Below are 22,810 nucleotides of genomic sequence, written 5' to 3' on the forward strand. Positions count from 1 at the left end.
AAATGGAGGGTTAGTTACGAACAATAGGACGAAATGAATCTCGGTTGAGGCAGCACTTTCGTCGATCTATTAGTCGCTCAATTAGGTAAAACACCCGAAATACGTGTGTAGCCCTTCCGTTTCGAATCCAATAGTCGCATTAACTCGCGTTCGAGTGAATAATAGAAAGGAAGGATATGTTCCTTTTTTTTTCCTCTAACTCTTTCCCTTTTTTTTTTACGAATTATTACTATTCATTGTTAAAGTTCTCGTTGACATTTCTCACGTGAGCGTTAACTCATTCGAAGAGTAACGTGGGTAGTGTTTTATATATAAATGTATGTATGTATACGTGTAATAATAGGTCGACCAGACTCTTTTAAAATCGTAAATAATGGCGTATTTTTCTTTGTTTTGTAATTCAGAAAACAAACGAAGTGATCATACAATGGAGATTAATCATCAATTGTAAAACTTATTTTATTTTCATTGTCAGTCGTACCTCTCGATAGATTTTTTCGAACGATTCGATTTACCTCTCATCGTTGTATCGATCGTTACAATTATCGAAAATGCTTCGAACGAACTTACCTATTGCGAATACAAAGCCCTGAAGCGGTAGCACGTACATAGGTTGTATATACAATGACAATAGACTGGACATAAGGGCTACAGCAAATCTAGCTTCGTTCTCTCTCTCTCTCTCTCTTCCTTCTATACGATATGTTGCACGTATGCGAGCGTAGCGCAATATCTTCTCATTAGCAATTAATCGATGGAATGCCCTTAGAGTAGTTCTTAAACAGTATCGTAACTTCGATATCGATAAACACATTCTCTGGATTCAATACGCAATTAGAAGCGTACGGAGATCGTAATTGAAAGGAACGCTACTCTTGTGAATGTTTTATCAAGACGAGAGGAATGAGAATACCATAATAGAACTTTCTGTTCTCAAATTCATTGAACGAGTTAGGAAATGTTAATTTTCCGTGTGTCTCCATATTGAGAATGCTATCTATACACACAGACACTCATATATATATATATATATATATATATATCTTTGTTATTTGAGTTACTTCCATCTCATTAGTCGGCAAAATTTTAGAGTAATTTTAGAGGATGCAAAGCATACACCGAATTCTGACATCGAGTTTTGAACGTGATAAAGGATCCTTTTAGGTAGAAGTGATGTTGCGCATAATAGAGAGACGGTCGAAGGAATCTGGGATGAGACGAACGAATATTCCACGCTATGAGACTACGTACGGTACTCTGAAGGTGGATATAAAGGAATCGAGACTTTATCGTGTTAGAAAATGCTTCTTTGTGTATAGCTCATTGTAAGGTAGGCCCTTTGTACGATGCAACATCGTGAGTGAAAGAGATTGTATAGTTACATAGTAATTATGTATTAAAATTTGTCTCATGAACATTTAATAATATGGCTATCCTACCCGAATAAACTCGGAATTTTTATTACTTTCATTGCGCTTTAGCAAGAAGAGCCATGAAACGTTTCGCTTCGTTTTCATTCCCCTAACGAACTTCATTCTGATTACTTTCAATACTAACGATCGTAAAGAAATATTCATAAAATCGTAGTTGTAGTTGATTTTTGTATAACTTCTGTTTAATGCCCAGAATGAATTCATAATATACATGCATAATATATAGCCCAACTGATTATTATAAATTCGAAGTCATTGGGAAATTTAGAAAAAGATAAAGAATTTGCAATATTCCGAAGGAACACTTTGCTCTCGGAATGTCATCACGATAGTAAAAGACCACCAACCATGTTTTGTTGTCATAGATATGATCACGTATAGGTTGACAGCTGGTGGTAAGAGTCAAGTTGTCAAGAGATGATACGTAAGTAGATATGTACGTCGAAACTAGAGAACCAACGACGGAGAGTCGACAGCAACCGGAAGAGCTGTAACCCTCTGTCTGTCTGTCTATCTCTCTCTCTCTCTCTCTCTCTCTCTCTCTCTCTCTCTCTCTCTCTCTCTCTCTCTCTCTCTGTCTATCTGTCTCTTTTCTTTTTCTTTCTCTCTTTCCTTTCCTCTCATCTCTCTATCTCTATTTCTATCTCTCGGCGCAATGAGTCAGCAGCCATGAATGGCGCTACTCGTACTACCTACGACTACGTCTTCCTGTTAGGAAAGATCTGCATTCCACCGATGTCTACCTCGACGTCGCTGAGATTTTGAAATATTTCCCTAGAGAGAGCTTTCCCGAACTCCCGGGTGTGCTGCAAGAGACAAAGATTTTACCTCCTTTCCATTTCGTCGAGAGGAGAACATTCCGCCTTTTTTATTAGTTCCATAAAACACTTGTGGAAAAACATGATCGTTATCAGGTGTTACGTTCTTTTTTCGTTCCTTTTTTCTTAGCCAATACCACAAACTTAGAAATGTGTTCGAATTTAAAAAATAATTATTTTCTAATGATAGATGAAATATTATAATTCTACGGATAAACCTTTGACAATATTTTTATTCGAAGAGTAAATTTCTAATCAGATTCTTTGACTTCTTTTATTCTCACTTAAGTTAAACCGAGTTATACCATTTCGCAAGTGCAACTATACTACTATCCCGTAATGCGTATGTTTTACGTATAGAACGTAAGCAAGAACATGGGTTATCCACATGTGCTTTCTTTACGAGTCTCTCTCGGTACATTCACGATATTCAAAGCCGGCAAACTTATCGGAGCGAAAAGGAGCAGTACACACCTTACAACCATGTTCGCTTGGACAGCCCTCTCACTGGTTTAACTGGTTTCATAAACGATGCGCGATCGTTTTTCTACCGAGTGATCGTACGGATATCGGGACGGCACTTTTTCGATTATATAATCGCGATATATCGAAAGAACATCTTTCGTTGTAACTCACGTCGCATTCCTTCATGCGTATTCTTCTCTTCGCAACGTCATCTTTCGATAGTTCGTTTTTCTTTCATCTTATTGCGATTCACTCGTAGATGATTTTATGGTCCTATGTCGAATTTGATTCGACATCTCGTTTTACTTTTACAAAAACTGTAAAACCGTTTGACAGGCATCTTTCAATGATTTAATTCAATTATATGTAAAAGAACATCAAATATCTTTTTTATATTTATTTGATAGTTTTTAAGTAAATTTCTAAATATATATATATATATAAATACGAGATTCCTTGTTTATCATTATCAATACTTCTTATCCAATTTAATCTCGCGTGTGTAAATGTTTGAATAACAAGCAAACATTTTTCTATCGTTGTCCTATCGCTAGAATTTCGAATTCAATTGAGAATAATTGTCAGGTTTAAAATACGATAGGAAATCAACAAGTCATAAATGCAAATTACTCGGTATAAAATACTAACGATAAAACAGATATCCAAGGATTAATGATCGAAAATTTCGCAATATCGGAAACGACGAATACGAAAGAGTACATTTCAGTAACATAACACATATATTTAATTTACTTAAAATAGAATATTTAGAAAGCCATATGAACGTAAAAGGCATCGATTAGGAAAGGTACAATGATATGTGGTATAGAGTACCGTTGTATAAAGCACCGTTGTTGGTGTTCATCGTTCATGCTTTGAATTTTCCATTAGTTGCCTTTTACGTTCTTGAAATTTTTCCATATTTAAAAGCGGTAGCTCTCGTTCTGTCCTTTTCCTTTTCTATATTTATATACACATATATGCGTGGGTAGAAAGATGATACTTTGAATGATCGATGAATGATCGGTCTTATGACATTCCTTTCTAAAGATTATTTTATAACTTCCTTCTCTCTTTCTATTACTTCGACCGCAAGTAGGCGTACCGGAGGTTATATTTTTCACTTAAAAAAGTATGGCGAACGCGTCAACGACCGAAGGGATCGCTGTGAGATCAAGAAACCGATCCTTCGAAATGGCAAAACGAGTTTCGAACTCCTGGATTTTACTTTTCTCTTACTGGATCCACACAACAACGTCGTCGTCGTCGTCGTCGTTGTCGTCGTCGTCGTCGTGGTCGCGTGCTTCGATCGCATCTCACCATTACTTATTTTTTATTCTTATTCTGTTTACTATCTCGTTTGTTTCTCTAATCCTGATTTACGAGAAAGGAAGTTTCTACGGACAACGAGTTCTCGAGTCTGGATCTTCTTTCATCGTTATAGAAGTTGTTGACGATCGGTCAATATGAATGGCGATAAAAAACGACTTATATTACATCGATTGAATAAAAAAAAACTTTGTCATAATGACGTCGCGTGATCGAATATTATGACATTTCGAAGTTTACATCCAATTTCAAAGATAACACGTTTCATGAATAAAATTCGTTTTGAATAATATTCTCGTATTTTAGAATTTATCGGACAAACTCAATATTTATTGAGAATCGGAAAGGTTGTTTCCTACAACTACGACGTCGTGGTTATAATTTCAATACTAAGAGATTAAATAGCTGCGCACGCGTATCGTGCCTTTGAGAGTCTCGCAATAGGAGTCTCGTAGAAAAGCAAGGTGCGTCTAGACGAAGTGATACCTAATGAAGATCGACCGGACGATAGGGTCTAATGAGTAGAACACTTCGTGCACGTAGACAGCGACTCGAGTTGCGACTCGAAAGCTACGGATAATGTCAAGGTCGTCGGCAAAGAGATAGCCATATTACGGGGATCTACTTACTAGTTACGATCTTTCATCTGGAGAAGAAGCTTCGTTAAAACAATGACTCTATTAAATGTTAAGGTATGATATTAAAAAGATATTGCAAAACGTTGCGTTCACTTTTCTTTTTCTTTTGCTTTCTCTTTTTTTTTTATTTTAATAACGTATCAATATACCACTTTCATTATCGTTTTCAATCAACGTGTTATTTACTTTGGATCGTACAAGTCATATATTTTCATTAGCAAGATCGACAGTAATATCCTCGTTTGCATGCAACCGTGTACTAATAATATCTAGTAATTCTAAACGCAAATACTAAACGCATTTTATTAGGCTGTTTATTTTAATTAGATCATTCATTCTTACGAAAGCTCGTAGCTTGTAATGTTAGATCTTACGGTGTCACGTTGCAAAAGATCTTTAATTTTCTTTGTATCAACGGAAGATGTAATCAATGTTATTGACTAAGAGCAGAGTAGATCGTCGTAGCATGTTTGTAGGCTTAATCGAGTACGGCAGGACACCTTCGTAGTGATCATCGTCGATTATGCGAACAGCTTCGGAGGAGCTAGGGATGTTGCGTCGGTATTTGCGGGTAAGGACAGAGCGAGGGTGGCGGTTCGTGTTTGCGGTGTCTCTGTAAATGTGTTGAGTACTCGCATGCTTGCGCACAAGAAAGTGAGAGAGAGAGAGAGAGAGAGAGAGAGTCTGAATTCACGATGCCAAGACTAATGGCGGTTCAACGATGCAACGAGCTACAAACAGAACTCTCGGACTTTATGGGTCTCTGATGTACACCCTCCATTCGTGCTACTTTTAACCCTCGCTCCCTGATACATATACCTCTTTCGATATCTATTTCTCTTATCTTTCTATCTTTCTATTCTTTGAACTTTATAATTGTTTAATTTATTATAGAATAATAGTTTTCTTCTTTAAATTATCTTTTCCGTCCGATAATGATCTCGTTGTCAATTTCATCCATATAAATTATATGATATAATTTATATGATACATCGATAGTTTATTTCGCTGGATTAATGCGAGTTTCATTTAATGTTAGTTCTATGGAATTCGATTTATGGACCGTAACACTCAAAGAACATTTCGAATGGAAATCATTAAATAACAATACAAAGGTTTATCGAATTACTGTACAATGACTTTAAGAAACAGGTAGTATCGATGTGTATGTTACCCTTTACGAGTTCACGATGTGATCGTAATGAAGTGCCTTGCAATCGTATTACAAGGTTGAGAGTTGCGTTTTAACATGAAGTGGCATAAGTTTCATAACATCGACTCTCTTAATGATGGAAGGTTTACTATGGTGTAATAACTTCGCACGTGCAATAGATTCCAAAGGAGTTTCTACGGATGTGGAGTGGCAGTTATGGTTGGGACGTTATTCGCGTAACATTTGCGTTCGCGTAACGGATTTCATCGTCGAGTAATATCCTTCGCGCTGAGACTGTCTTTTCAGTGTGACGGAGCAATTTGTCCTAGAGGATGGCGATGCATTATTACGATTTTGCCAAGGACAACCTCTCTCTCTCTCTCTCTCTCTCTCTCTCTCGATCTCTCTCGATCTCTCTATCTCTTTCTGTCTCTCTCTCTCTCTTTCCTCTCTCTTTCCTTTCTCTTCTTACTCGGTCCATCCAACCTGACGAGAATCGCAAGTCTTTTCGTTTTAAGAACTAACATCAACGCGAAGAGATTTCCTCTTTTTTTTGCCACCGTTCGTTGATTTCTCCGCTGAAGGAATTACCAGAGAGTATACGTGTGAGACGAAACGATTTGAAGTTTTGTACGCTTTTTCAAGCGTATAAAATAGTGTTCTTTCCTGTCTCACGGATACCAATGAAATATCTTTTTCGTGATCGTATGAAAGTTTTTTTTTTTTTTTTACCATAGAAAAGATAAGTACTTCTTCGAATGATTGATTTTGTACATGGAAAAAAGCGTTAAGACAAAATTTTGCGTAGATTATCTGGATACTTGTCCCGTTTTTTTTTGGTTCTCTTTCTTTTTGTTTGAGTATAGAAAAAATTATGAGAATATGCAAGACTTACCTGTTCTGCAGATTCGGTGACGAACGAGTGGCAGTATTGGATGCTGAAATGCGCCCTAGGCTCTCGAGCCAAAAAGCTGAACTGAGCGTGTCGGGGTTCACAAGTCGCGTAGGAGATGCGCCTTAACGCGTGCGCCATTTGCACGCACTGTAAAAGAGAAAAAAGAAAATGAGGAATATACAACCATGGAGATATTATTTTTCATCATATTTAAATATATATGTAACATTTATCATTAATGCGAATAAGTGTGCTGCTTTAGTTCTTTCACAGGTATACTGACACAGGTTTACAGGTATACAACGATACGTAATAATATCTTTGGTTTCCTTTGATTCTTGCCGCTTACTTGTCGCGTGTGCCCTTTGACCTTCGGCGATTACATTGGATTGCATTGCATTCCACAAATTCCATCTTCTTTTGTTCAAGGTTCGTACGTAATGACTCTTATTTTTCTTAACATTTATCATTGTGTAATTATTAGTCTTATCGAGGTTACCACTTATTTTCTGTTCGTGGTGAATACAAAAATAAAAAGAGAAAGTCCGATATGTTTGACAAGATAATATAGCAAATAATAAATGAAAATTGAAAAGCAAGAGATAATAAATAACAATAGATAAAATTGGTAAATAGTAAAATAGATAAAATTTTATTGGGTATGATAATTTTACGGAAATTTCTCTATTGTTTGTTAAACGAATAGAAAGGGAGACAATAAATTAGCGAGATGTACGATATATCGAATGTGGTACGATACATTAGAGATTCGTAAGAGAACGAAACGCAATGGGTAGGTATGTGCTAGTATAATTCATTTTATTTAAATCAAGATCGACCCTTAGCTCCTCTATCCCGTAAGAAGAAGCCATTGCGCGTGAATCGAAGCGGAAATGGTTAGCTCGTAGTCCGTAATGTAAAATGGCACGACTCCTTTCACTCTACAAATACGGTACATGGGAGTTCATGCCGCAGGAATTTGTTATCTCGACGAGCACAGTACTCGGCCTCATAGCTTTGATCTCTCTATCTCTCTTTCTCTCTCTTCCTCGTGAATTTTCGTCGTTTTTATCATTTCGACGTAAGCCTCGTCACACGTCGGATCGTTCTTTCTCAGCTTCGCCGTGTACGTCAAAACTCTCGAAATCACATATATACGACCACATACATTCTATTTTTCCAGAGTAGTGCAAGCACGACATGTCTCTCTTTCTCTCTCTCTCTCTCTCTCTCTCTCTCTCTCTCTCTCTCTATCTCTCTCTCTTTTTCTCTTTTTCTCTTTTTCTTTCTTTATATATATATATATATATATATATATATATATATATATATATATATATCCTTTACTCTCCGTAGCTGCTCCTTCCAAAGTGCATCATTACGGATAACGGGTTTTCTTCGTCGGGGTAAATAACGTCGGAGAAAGGTTTAGTACGCCCCCTCCCTCTTTTTATCTACCTCACTCTTTCCTACCTACGTACTTCGACTCGACTCCCAAGCAAGGAAATGTCTGCAGAGAACTCGAATTTCGAAGCTGCTTTTTTACCGTCTCTTTATCGGTTTACCGAAAAAAATTACTCTTGATGTATTTAAAGATAAATTTGGTAGACAATGTCTGATCGAACGTTTATTCTTATTTATTATTTCAATTTGTCGTTTTGAGGGACTATAACGACGTTCAATTTCTTTGATATTAAATTTCGACGTTATACGAATTAATTGAGAAAGGATATTGGTGTTTATTACATTAGCCAATAATGACGATAACGTTATTGTCTCTCCTTTTTATACGATTCAATCAGTCCGAATAGAATTTATTCGAGCATTGCGGGCGTTGCTTACTAACTGTTTCGAAAGTTAGCTTGGGAGAGGTAGCATCCTCATTAAGCGAGATATCTCATAAATATCACTTATACGTATTAGAAGGAGTAGTTGAAGATATCGTGGCTCGTTAGCGACCATAGTAAATCTTCGGTATTACATCCGATGCGACGAACGTAGGATGTGAATTTTAAGTACTAGCGATCGAGTACTTAACGACGCTATTTTAAATCGGTTGATCGATAGATCAATACTATCTTATAAAATATAGTACACATGCTATGATCGTGTAAAAAAATTGTATAACATAAGGGATGATCTATACTTTTTTGTAAAATACAATGTGACGAACATAAAATTATCTGTTCTACCGACGTATACGTATTCAGTATACGAGCATATTCGTTCGGGCTTTCTGCTTTGAACGATCGCCGATAGAGATCGCTGTTGCATAAACCTGCTACTTTTTATTCGTATAAAAGTTTTTCAAATTTTCGCTCGCTCGCACTTAATGTCCATGTTTTTATTATCACAATGAGACGATTTTAATAGGTTTTTATAGAACCTTTAGATAGTTTAATACATCGTATAATGGTCATAAAAAGTTTCGCTTTAAACGAGCTGTCGATGTACGAGAACATGAATTTTCATCGTTTCGAATGTCAAAGCGTTCGGAGGCGCGAAACAGTGGAATCGTCAGGATATAAAATTTGTTATTACTTTGCGTCACGCTTTCGTTACTTTGCATTTTAAGCTGAAAAAGATGAAGAAAGGGAGGGACAGAGAGACAGATCGATAGAGAAAGAGAGAGAAATAATTTATTATTATAAAATTTCCTCGTGAAACATCCTTTGAATGATCGTATTTAAATTTTATTGAAGACCGATAAATAATTAGGCAATTAATTGAAGAGTATGATAATATAAAAGGAAGGAGAAAAAGATAGGGACATTGTCGTGTCTCGGTGCTTTGATTAACGCCAGTTAAACCGCGGCGACAAAAGAAATGAAAAAGAAAAAAAAAATAGGAATAAATCGCGATTATTGGCCACTTTGGAAACGGGCGACATCGAGCAACCGTGGCGAAGTTTTCTTCATCGAATTCGTTCAACGGCAACATGAAACTTTTAATGATTCACTGTTGGATTCGTTCGTGGTAAAAAAGAAAAAAAGAAAAGAAAAAAGAGACAAAAGAGGAAAAGAATTGTACGGAAACTCAAGGTCTCGCGATGTTTCGCGCTACGTTTTCAAACTCTCTTGAGTAGTTTCGAAATATTGTTCGACCAGTCCGCAAATCATTAGTTCGCAGATGCACGATTGGTAAGAATTTCGCTGAATAACCATACGTAATGACCTTCGGAAACTTTACTTCCTACCGTCTGTGCGTGCTCAATAGGTTTTCTTTTTGCTACGTATATAAGCAACGGTAGATCATGTAATGTATGTAATTCTTTATCGCTTGGAATACTTATTATACACATTTTGTATGATTGACATTTTTTTCCAAAGTAGAGTAATGTCACAGACATAAGAGATATTACATGCGAAGATATTTTGTATATAGAGAGACGAAAGTATTAGATTTTCATATTTTACTTTATTACATCAAAGCAAGGAGAAAGATCAAACGTATATTCTAGATACGTATTTATACTGGAACGTTTCGAATCGTATAAACGCGTTCGTCGATGAGTTCGATCAAAATTTATCGCTTTCCCTTACATGGCAGGATTCTTCTTGCCTTCCGGAACGACTTTTAATATTCTTCAAGTATCTTTTTATAGCCACAAAAGCGTTCTCATTGTCTTTGAGTTATAGCTCGTATTCGGTATACGATTCTTTAACGAAAGATGTTATTAATATTTTACAATTTTTCTCTTTGATCGTTACTAGTTTTGTATCCTTTTCTTTTTTTCTTCTTTTTTTTTCTGTTCCGCAGATTTTATTTTTTATGAAACGTGACGTTTCATCTTTCGTTTTAATTTAATCTATATAATTTGATCTCTAAAAGAAAATCGAAAAAAGTCGAATATGCGCTCGTTTAACAGGACATATTTCGATTTGAAGCTCACGTAAAACTCGAGGTCACGTTTTCATCCCTCGCACATATGAGAGATATATTTTTACATACATCACGTTTATAAGCTGGCGCAGTTACCTTACCGTAATATCGGTAAAGGTATAAACGTACTTTTATTTCGCGACGCCAAGCGTAAAATATTTTTATTCCGTGAATACCAGGGAGTTGTAGGTACGTACACTCGATATGACCACCACATTTGCATCCTTTCGTGGGTACTTTACGATTACGTTACTTTCGATTTTAAAATTGCTACTTCTAATCGTAACGATGATAAAATGTTTATGTACCATTCGAATCTTTTTATAATCGAATGTGATTAGAATTTTTAATCACTTTTAAGACGAATATTTTGTTTCTTAAAACGTTAAAATATAGTAATATTTGGTCAGTCTTTTTGGCTAGTCTCTTATTTATTTATTCATTAGAAATAATTAAAACTCATCATTATAAATGTTTATATATTAAACATGTAAAGATCGTTTTTACAAATCAGTAAATTGTAATTGTTTTAATTACGAGTAAAGTACGCAATTAGAGCTTGAGATATTATTTCTCCTCGCATTTTAAAAGAACAAACGTTTATAAATTTATTGTTCGTGTATATAAGAGAAGCACGTTGTCGAGGTTCAATGACGATAACCGTAAAAATTATGGGGGTTAGATACAAAATTTTTCTCTGGAAAGATGACGAGGCACATATAAAAAAAACAGGGGAAAAATGGAACGCGATAGCGGCGCGTATTTCGTTGAGGTAAAACTCGTTGCTTTTTCCAAGAGTTTACGTTGAATTTTTCATGATCCATGCATTCACTTGGAACAATGTAGATAGATCTACGTGAAAAGGACATATCGAAAAAGAAGTCAACTCGAGATTTTCGATTTTTCTCGATCGTAAACTAATCTTGTTCAAATTCGACAAATAACAAACGAATATGACTTTATTCGTCGTAATACTTTTATTCGCATTCCTTTTTTTCCTTTTCAAAGCATATTTAAAAAAAAACTATTCTATTGAACTTACAATTCGTATCGAGTAAATACGTGTCAAAATATACAGGGTCTTTTATAAAAAAAACTTCATAAAATCGAAATTACAAGAGAATCTGTAACTACAATTAATTTATAGCCTTGTAGATTATGCGCGACAAGACAAAAGATTTCAAAGTTCTCTCATAAAAGAAAATTGTCAAGCGATCAATTTCCGATCGATAACGTTATACGACTCATCCCCTTTATATATAGTAGTCTGATAACAATGATGCAGGAGACCGTTCGAAAGACGTAAATCAAGACGTAAATCAGACGTTTCCGCTTCTCAACGCTTCAAAAACAAAAGGCATCGATTCGCGTCTTCGGTTCGCAACGTGTTAATATCGTAGAACGATCGTTCGAGTGGAAATAAGTTAAAAAAGGATAGGAAAGGAAAGAAGAGAATAGGAAAGGAAGAAAAAGAAAAGAAGGGTAAAGAAGGGAAAGAAAAGGAATGGACGATTTTCCTCCGGGGACTCGTAATCGTCGCGTGGCCGATGATAAAAGCATTCGTGAAACTTCATAATTTTTCTTTCTCAACGGACAGGAACGAAGCCAAGGAAGGAAGTGGCTGGGGAAGAAGAACACGAGAGGTGAGAATTTAAAGAGAGGAGTAATGGACGACGAATGAAACGAGAATCTTCCAAGAAAAAGGTTGGAAAAAGCTTGCTCGTTGTTTTATCTTTATAATATCGCGAGTAACGACGTGGATCATTTTCTATTGTGTTTCGAATGCCGCCGCCGTCGCCGCCGCGCCGCCCATCTCGTCTTTTCTTTTTCAACCCTACCGCGGAGATCCGTGGAGAAAATTTGAATGAAACAAAGGAGAAAGATTATAAGAAGAAGGGGAGGGGAAAAAAGGTTGCCCACGTTTACTTTAAACGAAAGAGAGAGAGAGAGAGGAGAAAGAAACAACAGAATACAGCATCACGAACGTATACGATCTTCTTAACGAGTGCAATCGACCGATGGAAGAAAATCGAAATGTCTGATCGAAAGAGAAAATAAGCGTTGACGATTTCGTCATTATTCTTTAAGTATATACTTACTTGTTCTTTTTACAATCTTACTCGTAAATACTGCGATTCTAATCTATACGATTTCTCATCGAAATTGCTAAAGAGAAACTGAGTAACAAATATAGGATAATTTGGAAACATAGATTCTATCGTGCAAATTCTTATCGGTAGTAGTACCAGATCGTTGTAGTAGGTGCCAGTGGTAACTGTACGTGCGGAAGATATAAACGATGCCGAGAGGTGAAGGTACCATCGATAACTTTTCTCTTCTTTCTTCTGCTCCCTCCTTTTTTCCCTTTTTCTTATAAGTTTCTATTTCTCTCCTTTTATTTTCTTTCCTTCACATTTTCCCTTATTCAAGAAGAAATTCGGGCTGATCTTGTATGTTAACCAAACTTCTCGTCTTTCGTCGTGTTTCGTCTCACGAAAGGATGAGTACCTCTCATGCTATCTTCTCTACCCATATCGGTTTGATACACGGGATGCGCGGGAAAAATTTTTTTAAAAATGTCTCACTCGATATTGTACTCCGTAACGACTTCGTGAGTTTTTTAACGAGAAAAAAAATCGTTCCTACATCTTTTTTATTGTCAGCAGATATCAAATCATTCGCGCATGTATCTCGTTGGAATTTTTAGAAAAAGAAATTGAAAATATCGTTTGTACTCAGAGTAAACATTACAGTAATCAAATGATAAACAAGATTAATGAAAAGATAATGCTTTTTGTTGAAACCTCCCACGAATCTTTTTTTCGTCGAAAATAAACTGATATATCTATTTAGGTAAGAAGTAACAAGAGAAAAAAGAAATAACAGTTATAATTGGATGTTTTTATCACGATTTTCAAAGTAGTTCAGGCGTACTAATAAATGACACAAGTTTTTAGTTAATTATCCGCCGACAAGGAGGAATTTCTGTGGTGAAGTAAAGCCGTTAAATCGGATCTCTTGGTATCGAAGTAAGGAGGAAGTCGGTAGGGTCGTTATCACCGCTTAAAGGATATGTCGATATAGTAAAGTCCTGTGTAAAGCTAAGAAAGTCAAGACCGTAGTCCCCGTGGGACTTGGAGATTTTCTAGAATTACGTGGAAATTCAGCTTGGTCCATTTCCGGCAGGGAACTTTTTAACGAGCTTTAAGAAACGCTCCTTCGTTCTTCCTGCTTTTTGATCGTCGCCCCCCAGAACCGGAACCATTCTGGTGAATAATTTCAAATTTAGTTTCACCTCGTGTATACCACCGTTTCGTTGCAAACGAACGCTCTCGATTTTGACATACGATTTATTCGTATTATTTATAATGCCTCGCTTTCGAGTTTATCGAAAGTTCAAAACCAGAACGAACGGAAAAGAGCACAGTTAATCTTCATCGTCGATCGAAATATCGATGATCCGTATAACAATCCGATTTCAATTTCGATACGTACGATAGCAATTTCGTTTCCAACATCGAGAAACTCTTCGATGTGGAACTTTTACGAAATTAAAATTTCCAATCTGAATTTCCCCGATTAATAGCGGATATAAATTTTCAAGAGGATATTGCATATTCAATATCATCTCGGATTTATATATTTTCTGTTAAATATTTAGGTATTACAATTCGTAATAATATGAAAATATATAAAGAAAGGGATCGAGAACTATTATATTTTATTTCATTGTCCAATATGTTTTGATTTATCGTGTGAGCATGTTATTCACGTTATATAATGTACCTATCTAATACCTAACTCGTTAGATACAGTCTCGTTTGAAATTTCTGTTATCCTCGCATGTAAATTATTATCAGCATTGTTACGTTGTCCAAGGATTACCTATCGCTGTGATATAATCGACGTACCGTCACTCCGGGACACCGTTCAATAAACAGTGAATTATTGCGCGTGATCGTGTTTGCATAATGTCATGGTATCTATGTAGATGTTGCTCGAAAATCGATAACCGAAACTCTCGACACTCGAGATCTTGACGACTTTATGGTATAACATCATCGATTTCAAGATCGTGTATTCTTTTATCGGATTATTTTTAAAAGTTACGACAGGTAGAGTTAAGATCGTACAAACATTCGTAATTTTTTTTTTTCTATGAAAAAATTTATATTTGCTCGTTTCAATATGACGAATCCATAAAAAAAAGAATGTATTTAAATACACAAAATATCGAAACGATTTCATAACTTTCTCGACGAGGGACATAGATCTTTGATATTTTTAGCTCTCGATTAATATCTTTCCCGAATAACATATTATATAAGTTATTAAATACATCGCATATACTATGTCCTTTTATATAGTTGAAATTAAAGTAAAGAAAAAGCAAACTTTCAAAGATCAAATTCTATATTAATTCAATCGAAAAAGAAAAACGACAAGAAGAAACGAAAGGAAATATGTGAGAAGTGATTAGCGAAAGGTTGCAGTGGAATAGATTATTTTGCTCGATTGTTAGAAGGAAGCCACAAATAGTTGAGCTTGTTTCTAAGTACGAAGCCACGCGTACTCCGCGAACATCATAAATCGTTAGAAAGGAAAGACTAAGCGTACGTCGAGCGCTTAGAAGTGTGCTTAGCACGTACGTATATATGTTGTACTCGGGTACTCTGCATTGGCGCGTGGAACTGGACCCAACTATTCGAGTAGAACTATGCACGATATCAATCGTGTCCCGGTGGTCACGACAAACGACCCTCTCGAGAGGATCGTTTCGCCAAGTTCGTCAGTCTATCTCGGAGTATCCAACGGCATCGTTATTTTCCTCGTCGCTCTGTCACGCCACTCACCCTCTTCCATTCTTGTCTCGCAATTGGCTGTTACTCGTCTCTTCTCCTTTTCCTCCTCCTTCTCCTTCTCCTCCTCCTCCTCCTCATCCTTCTACTCCTTCTCCTTCATTTTTTTCTTTATCTTTTTCTTTTTATCCTCTTCCCGAGTCTCTTTCTCTTTGAACCTCTTCTCCTGGCTTATTTTTATCTTCCTTTCATTTTTTCTTCCTTTTATATTTTCCTTCTATAACTAATACTCTCTTCAAGCTTATTGCATCTCTCTTTCTATCTTTTCTATCTTCCTCCTTTCTCTTCGCTCTCGAACCACTCTTGAGATTATGCGAATTTTATTGGACCCTAGCGAGAGGCCCTTCTATCTCTTCTTAAAAAACTATACTTCACGATTCTCTACGTACGAGCGCGTAATTGCGTCTACGTCGATCGACAAGTGTTCGTTGTAATATCTTTTTGTCAAAGCCAAAGTGACATTGTTAGATTATTAGAAAGTATGAGAGGTTATTACGGAGTCTCCACTTTACGCCTTTTAACTTAATGATCAAGAGAATCTTGCTTCGTTTCGAAAGATCTTTTGATTGTTGAAAATTTGTTCATATTGGATTTAAATCTAAGAATAAGAAACAGCATCGGTTTGACTCGGTGTCTTCCATCGATTTAACATCCGATAGGTTTTCTTGGTCGAATCTTTTCAATGTTGATCGTTTCACGTAACAGAATAAGCGAGAGAGAAATCGTACGAAGCGGAAAATACTATGGCTCATAAAATAAACTAGTGGAAATGAAAATATTCGAACGGATGAGAGTAGGGTGACGAAGGACGATCGAAATATGTTATCTTGAAAAAGATTGGATTTTTACACGAATATTTACCGTGCCCATTGACTATCTCATTTTTTTTTTCATATATTCGTTTTATACATCGATGAATATCGGAAGTAATACGCGCTACCGTAAATGTTTGTAATTGAATGATTCATCGATTCAACGAACTCGATTGACCCATCGTTTACAAGTTCAATATTTTTACATCTCTTTTCCGCTATAAAATGCATGAGTTCTCTTTTTCTTTCTTTTTTTTTTAGCATCGGATCTATTTTCATTTTTATAAATTTACGAATAATTAATATTACATTTTAACATGTGGGTAATTGATTTATATCAAAATATCTCGAAGTTACGCGTATGTTTGTGTGATGTGAAAAATATTACTAACAAAATTTTATTCGAACAAGTTAATTTTCTTTTTTCTTTGAATTTAATCGCTCGAACGATCGTAAAATTCGCTGGATTCGATTATATTCGATGAATTGTTAAGAGAAGAATTTAGAAAGAAGAATAGCGTGTGTAATTTACATACAGTTAGAAACCTCTCGTCGTTCGTCGTTAGAGACTCGAGAAATGAGAATTCGACACGTTTCTCGTGCGTTAGTTCTTGGTACTCCACGTACAATAGCAAACTCTCTCGTACAATAGTAAACTCTCTTGTACAAAGTAAACGCCATAATGCTTTCAATAGAGACAAAAAATAGAGGGGAACGAGAAACTGTGTATTGATGAAATTCTTCAAACAAAAGCGAAAAGCATTGTTTTATTCATACTTCCTATTATCTATGACTAAAACTTCGTTCGCTATGTATTACATGAATGGTCACGTATGTTTGTACTATATGATCCTCAGAAAAATTGGAGCTTTTGGGTGACTCAATCGGAATTTTTATTTTGGACTTTTCAAACCAACTTTTTTAGCGTATTCATTACTTAATAGTTATGTTATGGGAGAATTTCGATGTTATAAAATGTATGCATATCCTATGTACAGATTTGTGTATTTATATCGATGTTTACGTGAACGTATAAACCATCGTGTTTACCTGTAGTGTATTTTCATGCATATTTGCATATGCATGTGCTAGCGGTTGAGATTGCTAGATATACGTATAGACGTCGAACGTGTTCTTCTCTTCTTGGATAGGTCGATCGTGTCGACTGTTTTCATGAACGAGACGAGAAGACAAGGATGCAAGTATTATGCAAGGATGCACGGTTAAACGACGAAGGTTGACGCGCAAGGATGCATTTACGAGGACCATAAACTGCAACAATGCGCGACATAGACCAACTCGAATGTATTTTTCAGCGATGTTTGCGTGTATGCCAGGCTATCAGCGGTTTCCTCGTAAACCGTCAATGCGCTGCCAATCTATCCCCATAGACCGTGAATACTTTCTCTTTTGTTCCTTTTTTTGTTTTGTTTTTATTTCCCATTTTTTCCTTTACATCACGTATATTTTGCGGCTTTCCATGAAACTTCCCCCACGGGACTTTGGAAATGGTTGGAAATTAACGTTGCAAGAGAATATTCGTCGTTTTATCCATAAATACTGTAAAAGTCGAGCTTTTTTCTTGTTTACGTTTATAAAATTAAAGGACGAAAATGTTTTGTGTTCTTTAGGTATGCGGAATTATCATTTGACATTTATTTTTAAAGGGAAGATATTTTTAATTATTTTCTACGGATTAAATATACATATATTTTTTCTCTTTTAATAAATTTGCACATTCGTAGTACATTAAATAAATAAATATTAATTTTATAGTCTCATTATCTTTTACATGTCATTAATCATTCCGTATTCTGATTAAAGGCAACGTTGTTCTGCATTTTGCCAGTTACAACGGTGACAAATTTCGTTAATATTTGATACATATGAAACGAGACTTTGAGAGTGGATATTTGTCGGTGAAGCTGAAAACTTGGTCCGTTAAGTCGATGGATCGGAGTGACAGGGAAGGCTCGGACATTCGTCGAGGACGATGGCTGCTGGCATCCGCCATCAGGTGGAGTACTCATAGTTGAGATACGCGCTGCTGCCGTGAGTGCTGTTCCGTGTATGCACGAGTAAATCCGTAGGTGGAGGGAAAAACATATCCGACGATCGCGTACGGCTTTGGATTCGATATATATGTATGTAGTATAGATTGACTTTCGATTTTTTCCCTTCCTCTTCTTTTTTTTTATTTTCAATTTTTATCTTTGAGCTAAATTTTGAGAATTAAATTAAAAAGTCTTTTCTCGAAAGTGTTATAACAACGATACAGAATATCAATTAATAAATTTATTTATCAGTAAGTACTCATTAACATTTATTTTTATCAACGATGTATTCTAAACAGTTCCAGACGAGATACTAAATTTAATCTACCTCATAAATGCTACAATTTAATAATTTTTCTTTGATAAGAAACAGGTTTTTCTCTTAAAAAGAGAGAGAGAAAGAGAGAGTAAATGTACTGAAATGTAAAGTATAAAATTAGTATACGTTCGTACGAGAGAGGAAGAGAAAGTGATATGGACATTGATCTTTTTCCCATAAAGGATTCAAAGAACGGAGATACTAGAACGATGTTTATAACAACGGCAACGTCAATATAACAACAAAAATAAAACAACAACGTGATATTTGAATGATGAAAGGATCAATCCTTTGATACTCTCTAAGGCATAAAGTACGTATCAATGAAGAGTACGTGAATACATATATAGGATAAAGCAAAGAGGCCGCAAGGGTAAACAGAGGACGATGAAAAAGGGCGGTAACCTTTGAAAAGTGGCGCCACCGGCGATGCTTGTATTGAAAGAAGGAGAAAGGGAGGAAGAGAGGGAAGAGAGGTAGAAAGGTAGGGAATAGGTGTGCAGGGTAGTGCGAGTTGTGGGCCACGTGGGGCCTTTGGCTGCATCCACCCAATTCCGCTACTTGAACGGGGTGGAAACGGCTATATTTACTCTCCACCTGCGGATTTTCTCGTGCATACACGGAACAGCACTCTACGGCGATACGCAGGTCTCCGGCGCGTTTGTTCTTCCTACTGATAGTTTCATCGAATTCATTGAAACTGAACTTTAACGTGCTACCGACTATCCTATACATCGTTCGTTACTCTTAAAATAATTTTTTTTCTTTGACCTAAATAAAACATTTAATTTTGTATCGATCGATTTAAAGAGTAACCTTTAAATGTTTTTCGTTAAGATTTACAAAATAAAATAATCACGATTCTACGCAATTTCGATAATCTTGGAATCATTTAAAAAAATTCATTTTATTGATAGCGTAAAGTAAAAGATAATGAGATAGATAAACGTATGTAGTTAAACATGCACGATACATTTGTACATTTTTTCACAGAAATTCCGGGCATTGTGAAAATTCTAATTTTCCATTTCTTCGTTTGAATTTCAGAGAAAAGTATCAACGTACGTCAGTAGATAATGTTTCCATCATAGAAGCAAGTAATAAAACACATAATAAGGAAAATTTGGTTGAACGAAGAAAATAGTTCTACCCCAGTGGCATTTCTTTTCGGAATGTACCTCGAAATATTAAAAGGAATAAGGAGTACATCGTTGGACAAAAATAAAGAAAAAGGAAAAAAAGGGTGGAGAAAAAGAAGGGTGATGCGTTTCTGCTTTCACGTGAGTGGTGTTTGGTGTAACGCACGAGTAATTCCATGCCGTTGCGAAAGGGAACGGAGAGGAAGGAGGAAAAAAGGGAGTCGATTCTTCCGCAAGAGGTTTAAAGGTTATCTACGCACACTTCTTTTTTTTTTCCTTTTCTTACTCTCCCCGTGCGCGTGTTTACTCGGCAGAAGCAGCCAGTCAGCATCCAAAGCCGTTCTCGTTCGCATACGCGCTCTTCTTCCTTCCTTTCTTTCTTTCTTCGTCATATGACTTTCTCTCTTTCTGTCTCTTTCTTTTTCTCTCTCTTTCTCTCTCTTTCTCTCCCTTTCGCTCTCTCAAGTCTCTCGACGAAAAGCAAAGAGAGCTCGAAACGAGAAGGTCACGGTTCCTATCGTTGGTAACGTCGAAGAATAGGCTTTTGATGTAATGCGTGCGTGCTTGGCTAACTCAACGAAGGATCGTGTTTCCATCAGTGGCCGCTTTTCCGCCACCCTGAAAGCTTCGTAGCCATTAAGGTTTACCTTGGAAACGATGCGATCGATTACCATCCTCCTCTTGCCAGGTTTTCGTAATTTAATTCGTCACTTTTGTCTGCCATTTTTGAATATCTTAAGTGTCTGCTATCGTAAGACTGTCAACGTGTTTATAATTGTAAATACGAAGAAAAATTGTTTAATGTTCGAAATCTTGTTTAATGTTAAAATCTAACATATGTTTATATAAAAAAAAATTATTTTTATCATGGTAATTAATATATTGAACAATAATTGTACCGTCGTTGATAATTAACATTTAGTCGTTTAATTTTGTATTATATTGAATTTATAAGTACAAGTAGTTTTCCTTTATCATTGAATGTGGCTCCTCTCGTTACCACAATTCCGAGTTGGTTCTCTTATTAAATTAATAGTAATAGACAGATCGTGTCTATATAATTGTAGATTTAAGCTCGGTGAAGTAAGGTTGATATAATGTGGTGAGCTAGACGAAATGAATTCTACGAGTAAGCAAAAGCGTAATTGAAGAGTGGTTAGGCGTGAAAGGGTAGTGAAATTTCGAGGAAACTTTGTAAAATCGGAAAGGGAACACCGAATACAAGTTTAACGATCTACGTTCAGAAGCAAAGGTAATTCTATAGTTTATACATTTATATATGTATATGTATAAACGGCAAACAAGATAAAGTAAAATGAATCGTATTTTACTTTATGAAAAGCTTTAACAGAGTTCTCTCGCAAACGCGAAACAATCGACCATGAAACCAAACCACAACTCGATGTAATGTTTTATTTTAATTATCGCCGTATCGTAATGGAAACGGAATTCTTTTTTTATTTATTTATTTATCTTCTTTTTTTATTTTATAACAAATAAACGGTTTGAATTGAATCGATCACGCGCACAGAAGCTCATTTTTCGAATTTAATTTCGATTGTTTTTCTTTCTTTTTGTTTTTACTTAATTTTTTTTTTAATAACGTGAAAACGTTACGAAATGATTTCTTGAAATGATACATTTAATTAATATGTTAAAAAATTGTAGAAATTGTAATCTAGTCGATCGATGTGCTTGTCGAATTTGATAGTAGCCAATTAGAAAATGTAGAATGGCGATGTATCTTGTTTTAACAATTGGAAATAACAATTCGTGGTGCGTTTGCATGCTCGTTCGATGTGAAGGCATCGAATTTCAAACGGCGGTTGTCCCACAATATATATATATATATATATATATATATATATATATATACACTTTGGTATAACGTTAACCCGATACGCGAAGTATCGGAACTGCTGTCAAGTTTCAGCGACAGACGCGACCACGATGTTACCCGAAACTTCAATTCTTCTACGAGTCAGACAAATTTTCTTTGCAAACGTGAACATAATTTATGAGTTAGTTCTAAGTATTCTCATTTTTTTTCCTTTTATAATAAATACAATGATATTTCTGATAATATCAGATCTCACATTAATGGTAATAATGATCATAAAATTGTCATCGATCAAATTGATATCATAAAAATATCCTATAATAAGATTTGCGTAGGTAATCAGTTTAGAAAAGAGATTGAGATTATTTTGGGTAGATTCATTCGCGAAATCGAATTTTCAGATTGCCAGAAGAGATAGATGGCTTTGGAGGATCCATGACAACGGTGCGTAGCTTAGCTCTCCATTGAACGCGAGATTAGTTTTCGTGCACTCGTTTTCTGCCTCAAGGGAATCTTCCCGATGCTTCCAGAGAATTTCACGAGCGAGGAATATCGAAAAAGCAGATGTAAAGTTGGATCCGATCCGGAGATGAGAGAACGCATTCGCGTGCGTCGTGTATGAAATGAATTCCACTTGAAACTGCATTTTTCCACGAAAAAAACTTTTGAATATCTTTCTGAAACATTATTGTTAGTGTTAATTAAAGACGATGCGCATAGAATTCTTTGAATTAATTGTACATCGTTTTATTATTATTATTATTATTATTAAGAGTGATTGAATTTAAAAGAAAAGTAAAATCTTTATATTTTGTTTTTTTTGTTGTTCAATGGCTCTACGTATAGTTAAAATAACTTTTATACAAATTATTTTATGTAGATTTATTGAGAATTAAGAACAATGATATATTTAATCATATTTCATTCTATTATTTATCAATTTATCGAAAGAATATTTTTTCTTTCTATAACGTGTTATCATTCGATGAGACATATTGACATTGAGAGGGAAGAGAGAAACGACTTCTCAACACGAGTATAAGGGGATCTTTATTACCGAAGAAGTTCTCGTTGGAATTGTCGAGCGTGTATATATTTTTCTTTATCCCTCTTATTCGTTTTTGTTTCCTTCCCCTTAAACGTTGAACATTCGAAGGGATAACGAGAGACGTTC

At 35.6% G+C, this 22,810-nt stretch overlaps 1 protein-coding gene across 7 annotated transcripts in view; it reads right to left on the minus strand.

Moving 5' to 3' along the window:
- The window catches only part of LOC127061364 (EGFR adapter protein-like), a 187,232-nt gene that overhangs the window by 40,377 nt on the left and 124,045 nt on the right, over positions 1–22,810 (minus strand). For all 7 annotated transcript variants that reach the window (XM_050988135.1, XM_050988134.1, XM_050988136.1 and 4 more), the window contains one exon: positions 6,732–6,878. In XM_050988135.1, the coding sequence (XP_050844092.1) occupies positions 6,732–6,878 (147 nt within the window). The remainder of the gene's footprint in view (positions 1–6,731; positions 6,879–22,810) is intronic.

This window comes from Vespula vulgaris, chromosome 2 (assembly GCF_905475345.1).
Source record: "Vespula vulgaris chromosome 2, iyVesVulg1.1, whole genome shotgun sequence".
Taxonomy (NCBI): domain Eukaryota; kingdom Metazoa; phylum Arthropoda; class Insecta; order Hymenoptera; family Vespidae; genus Vespula; species Vespula vulgaris.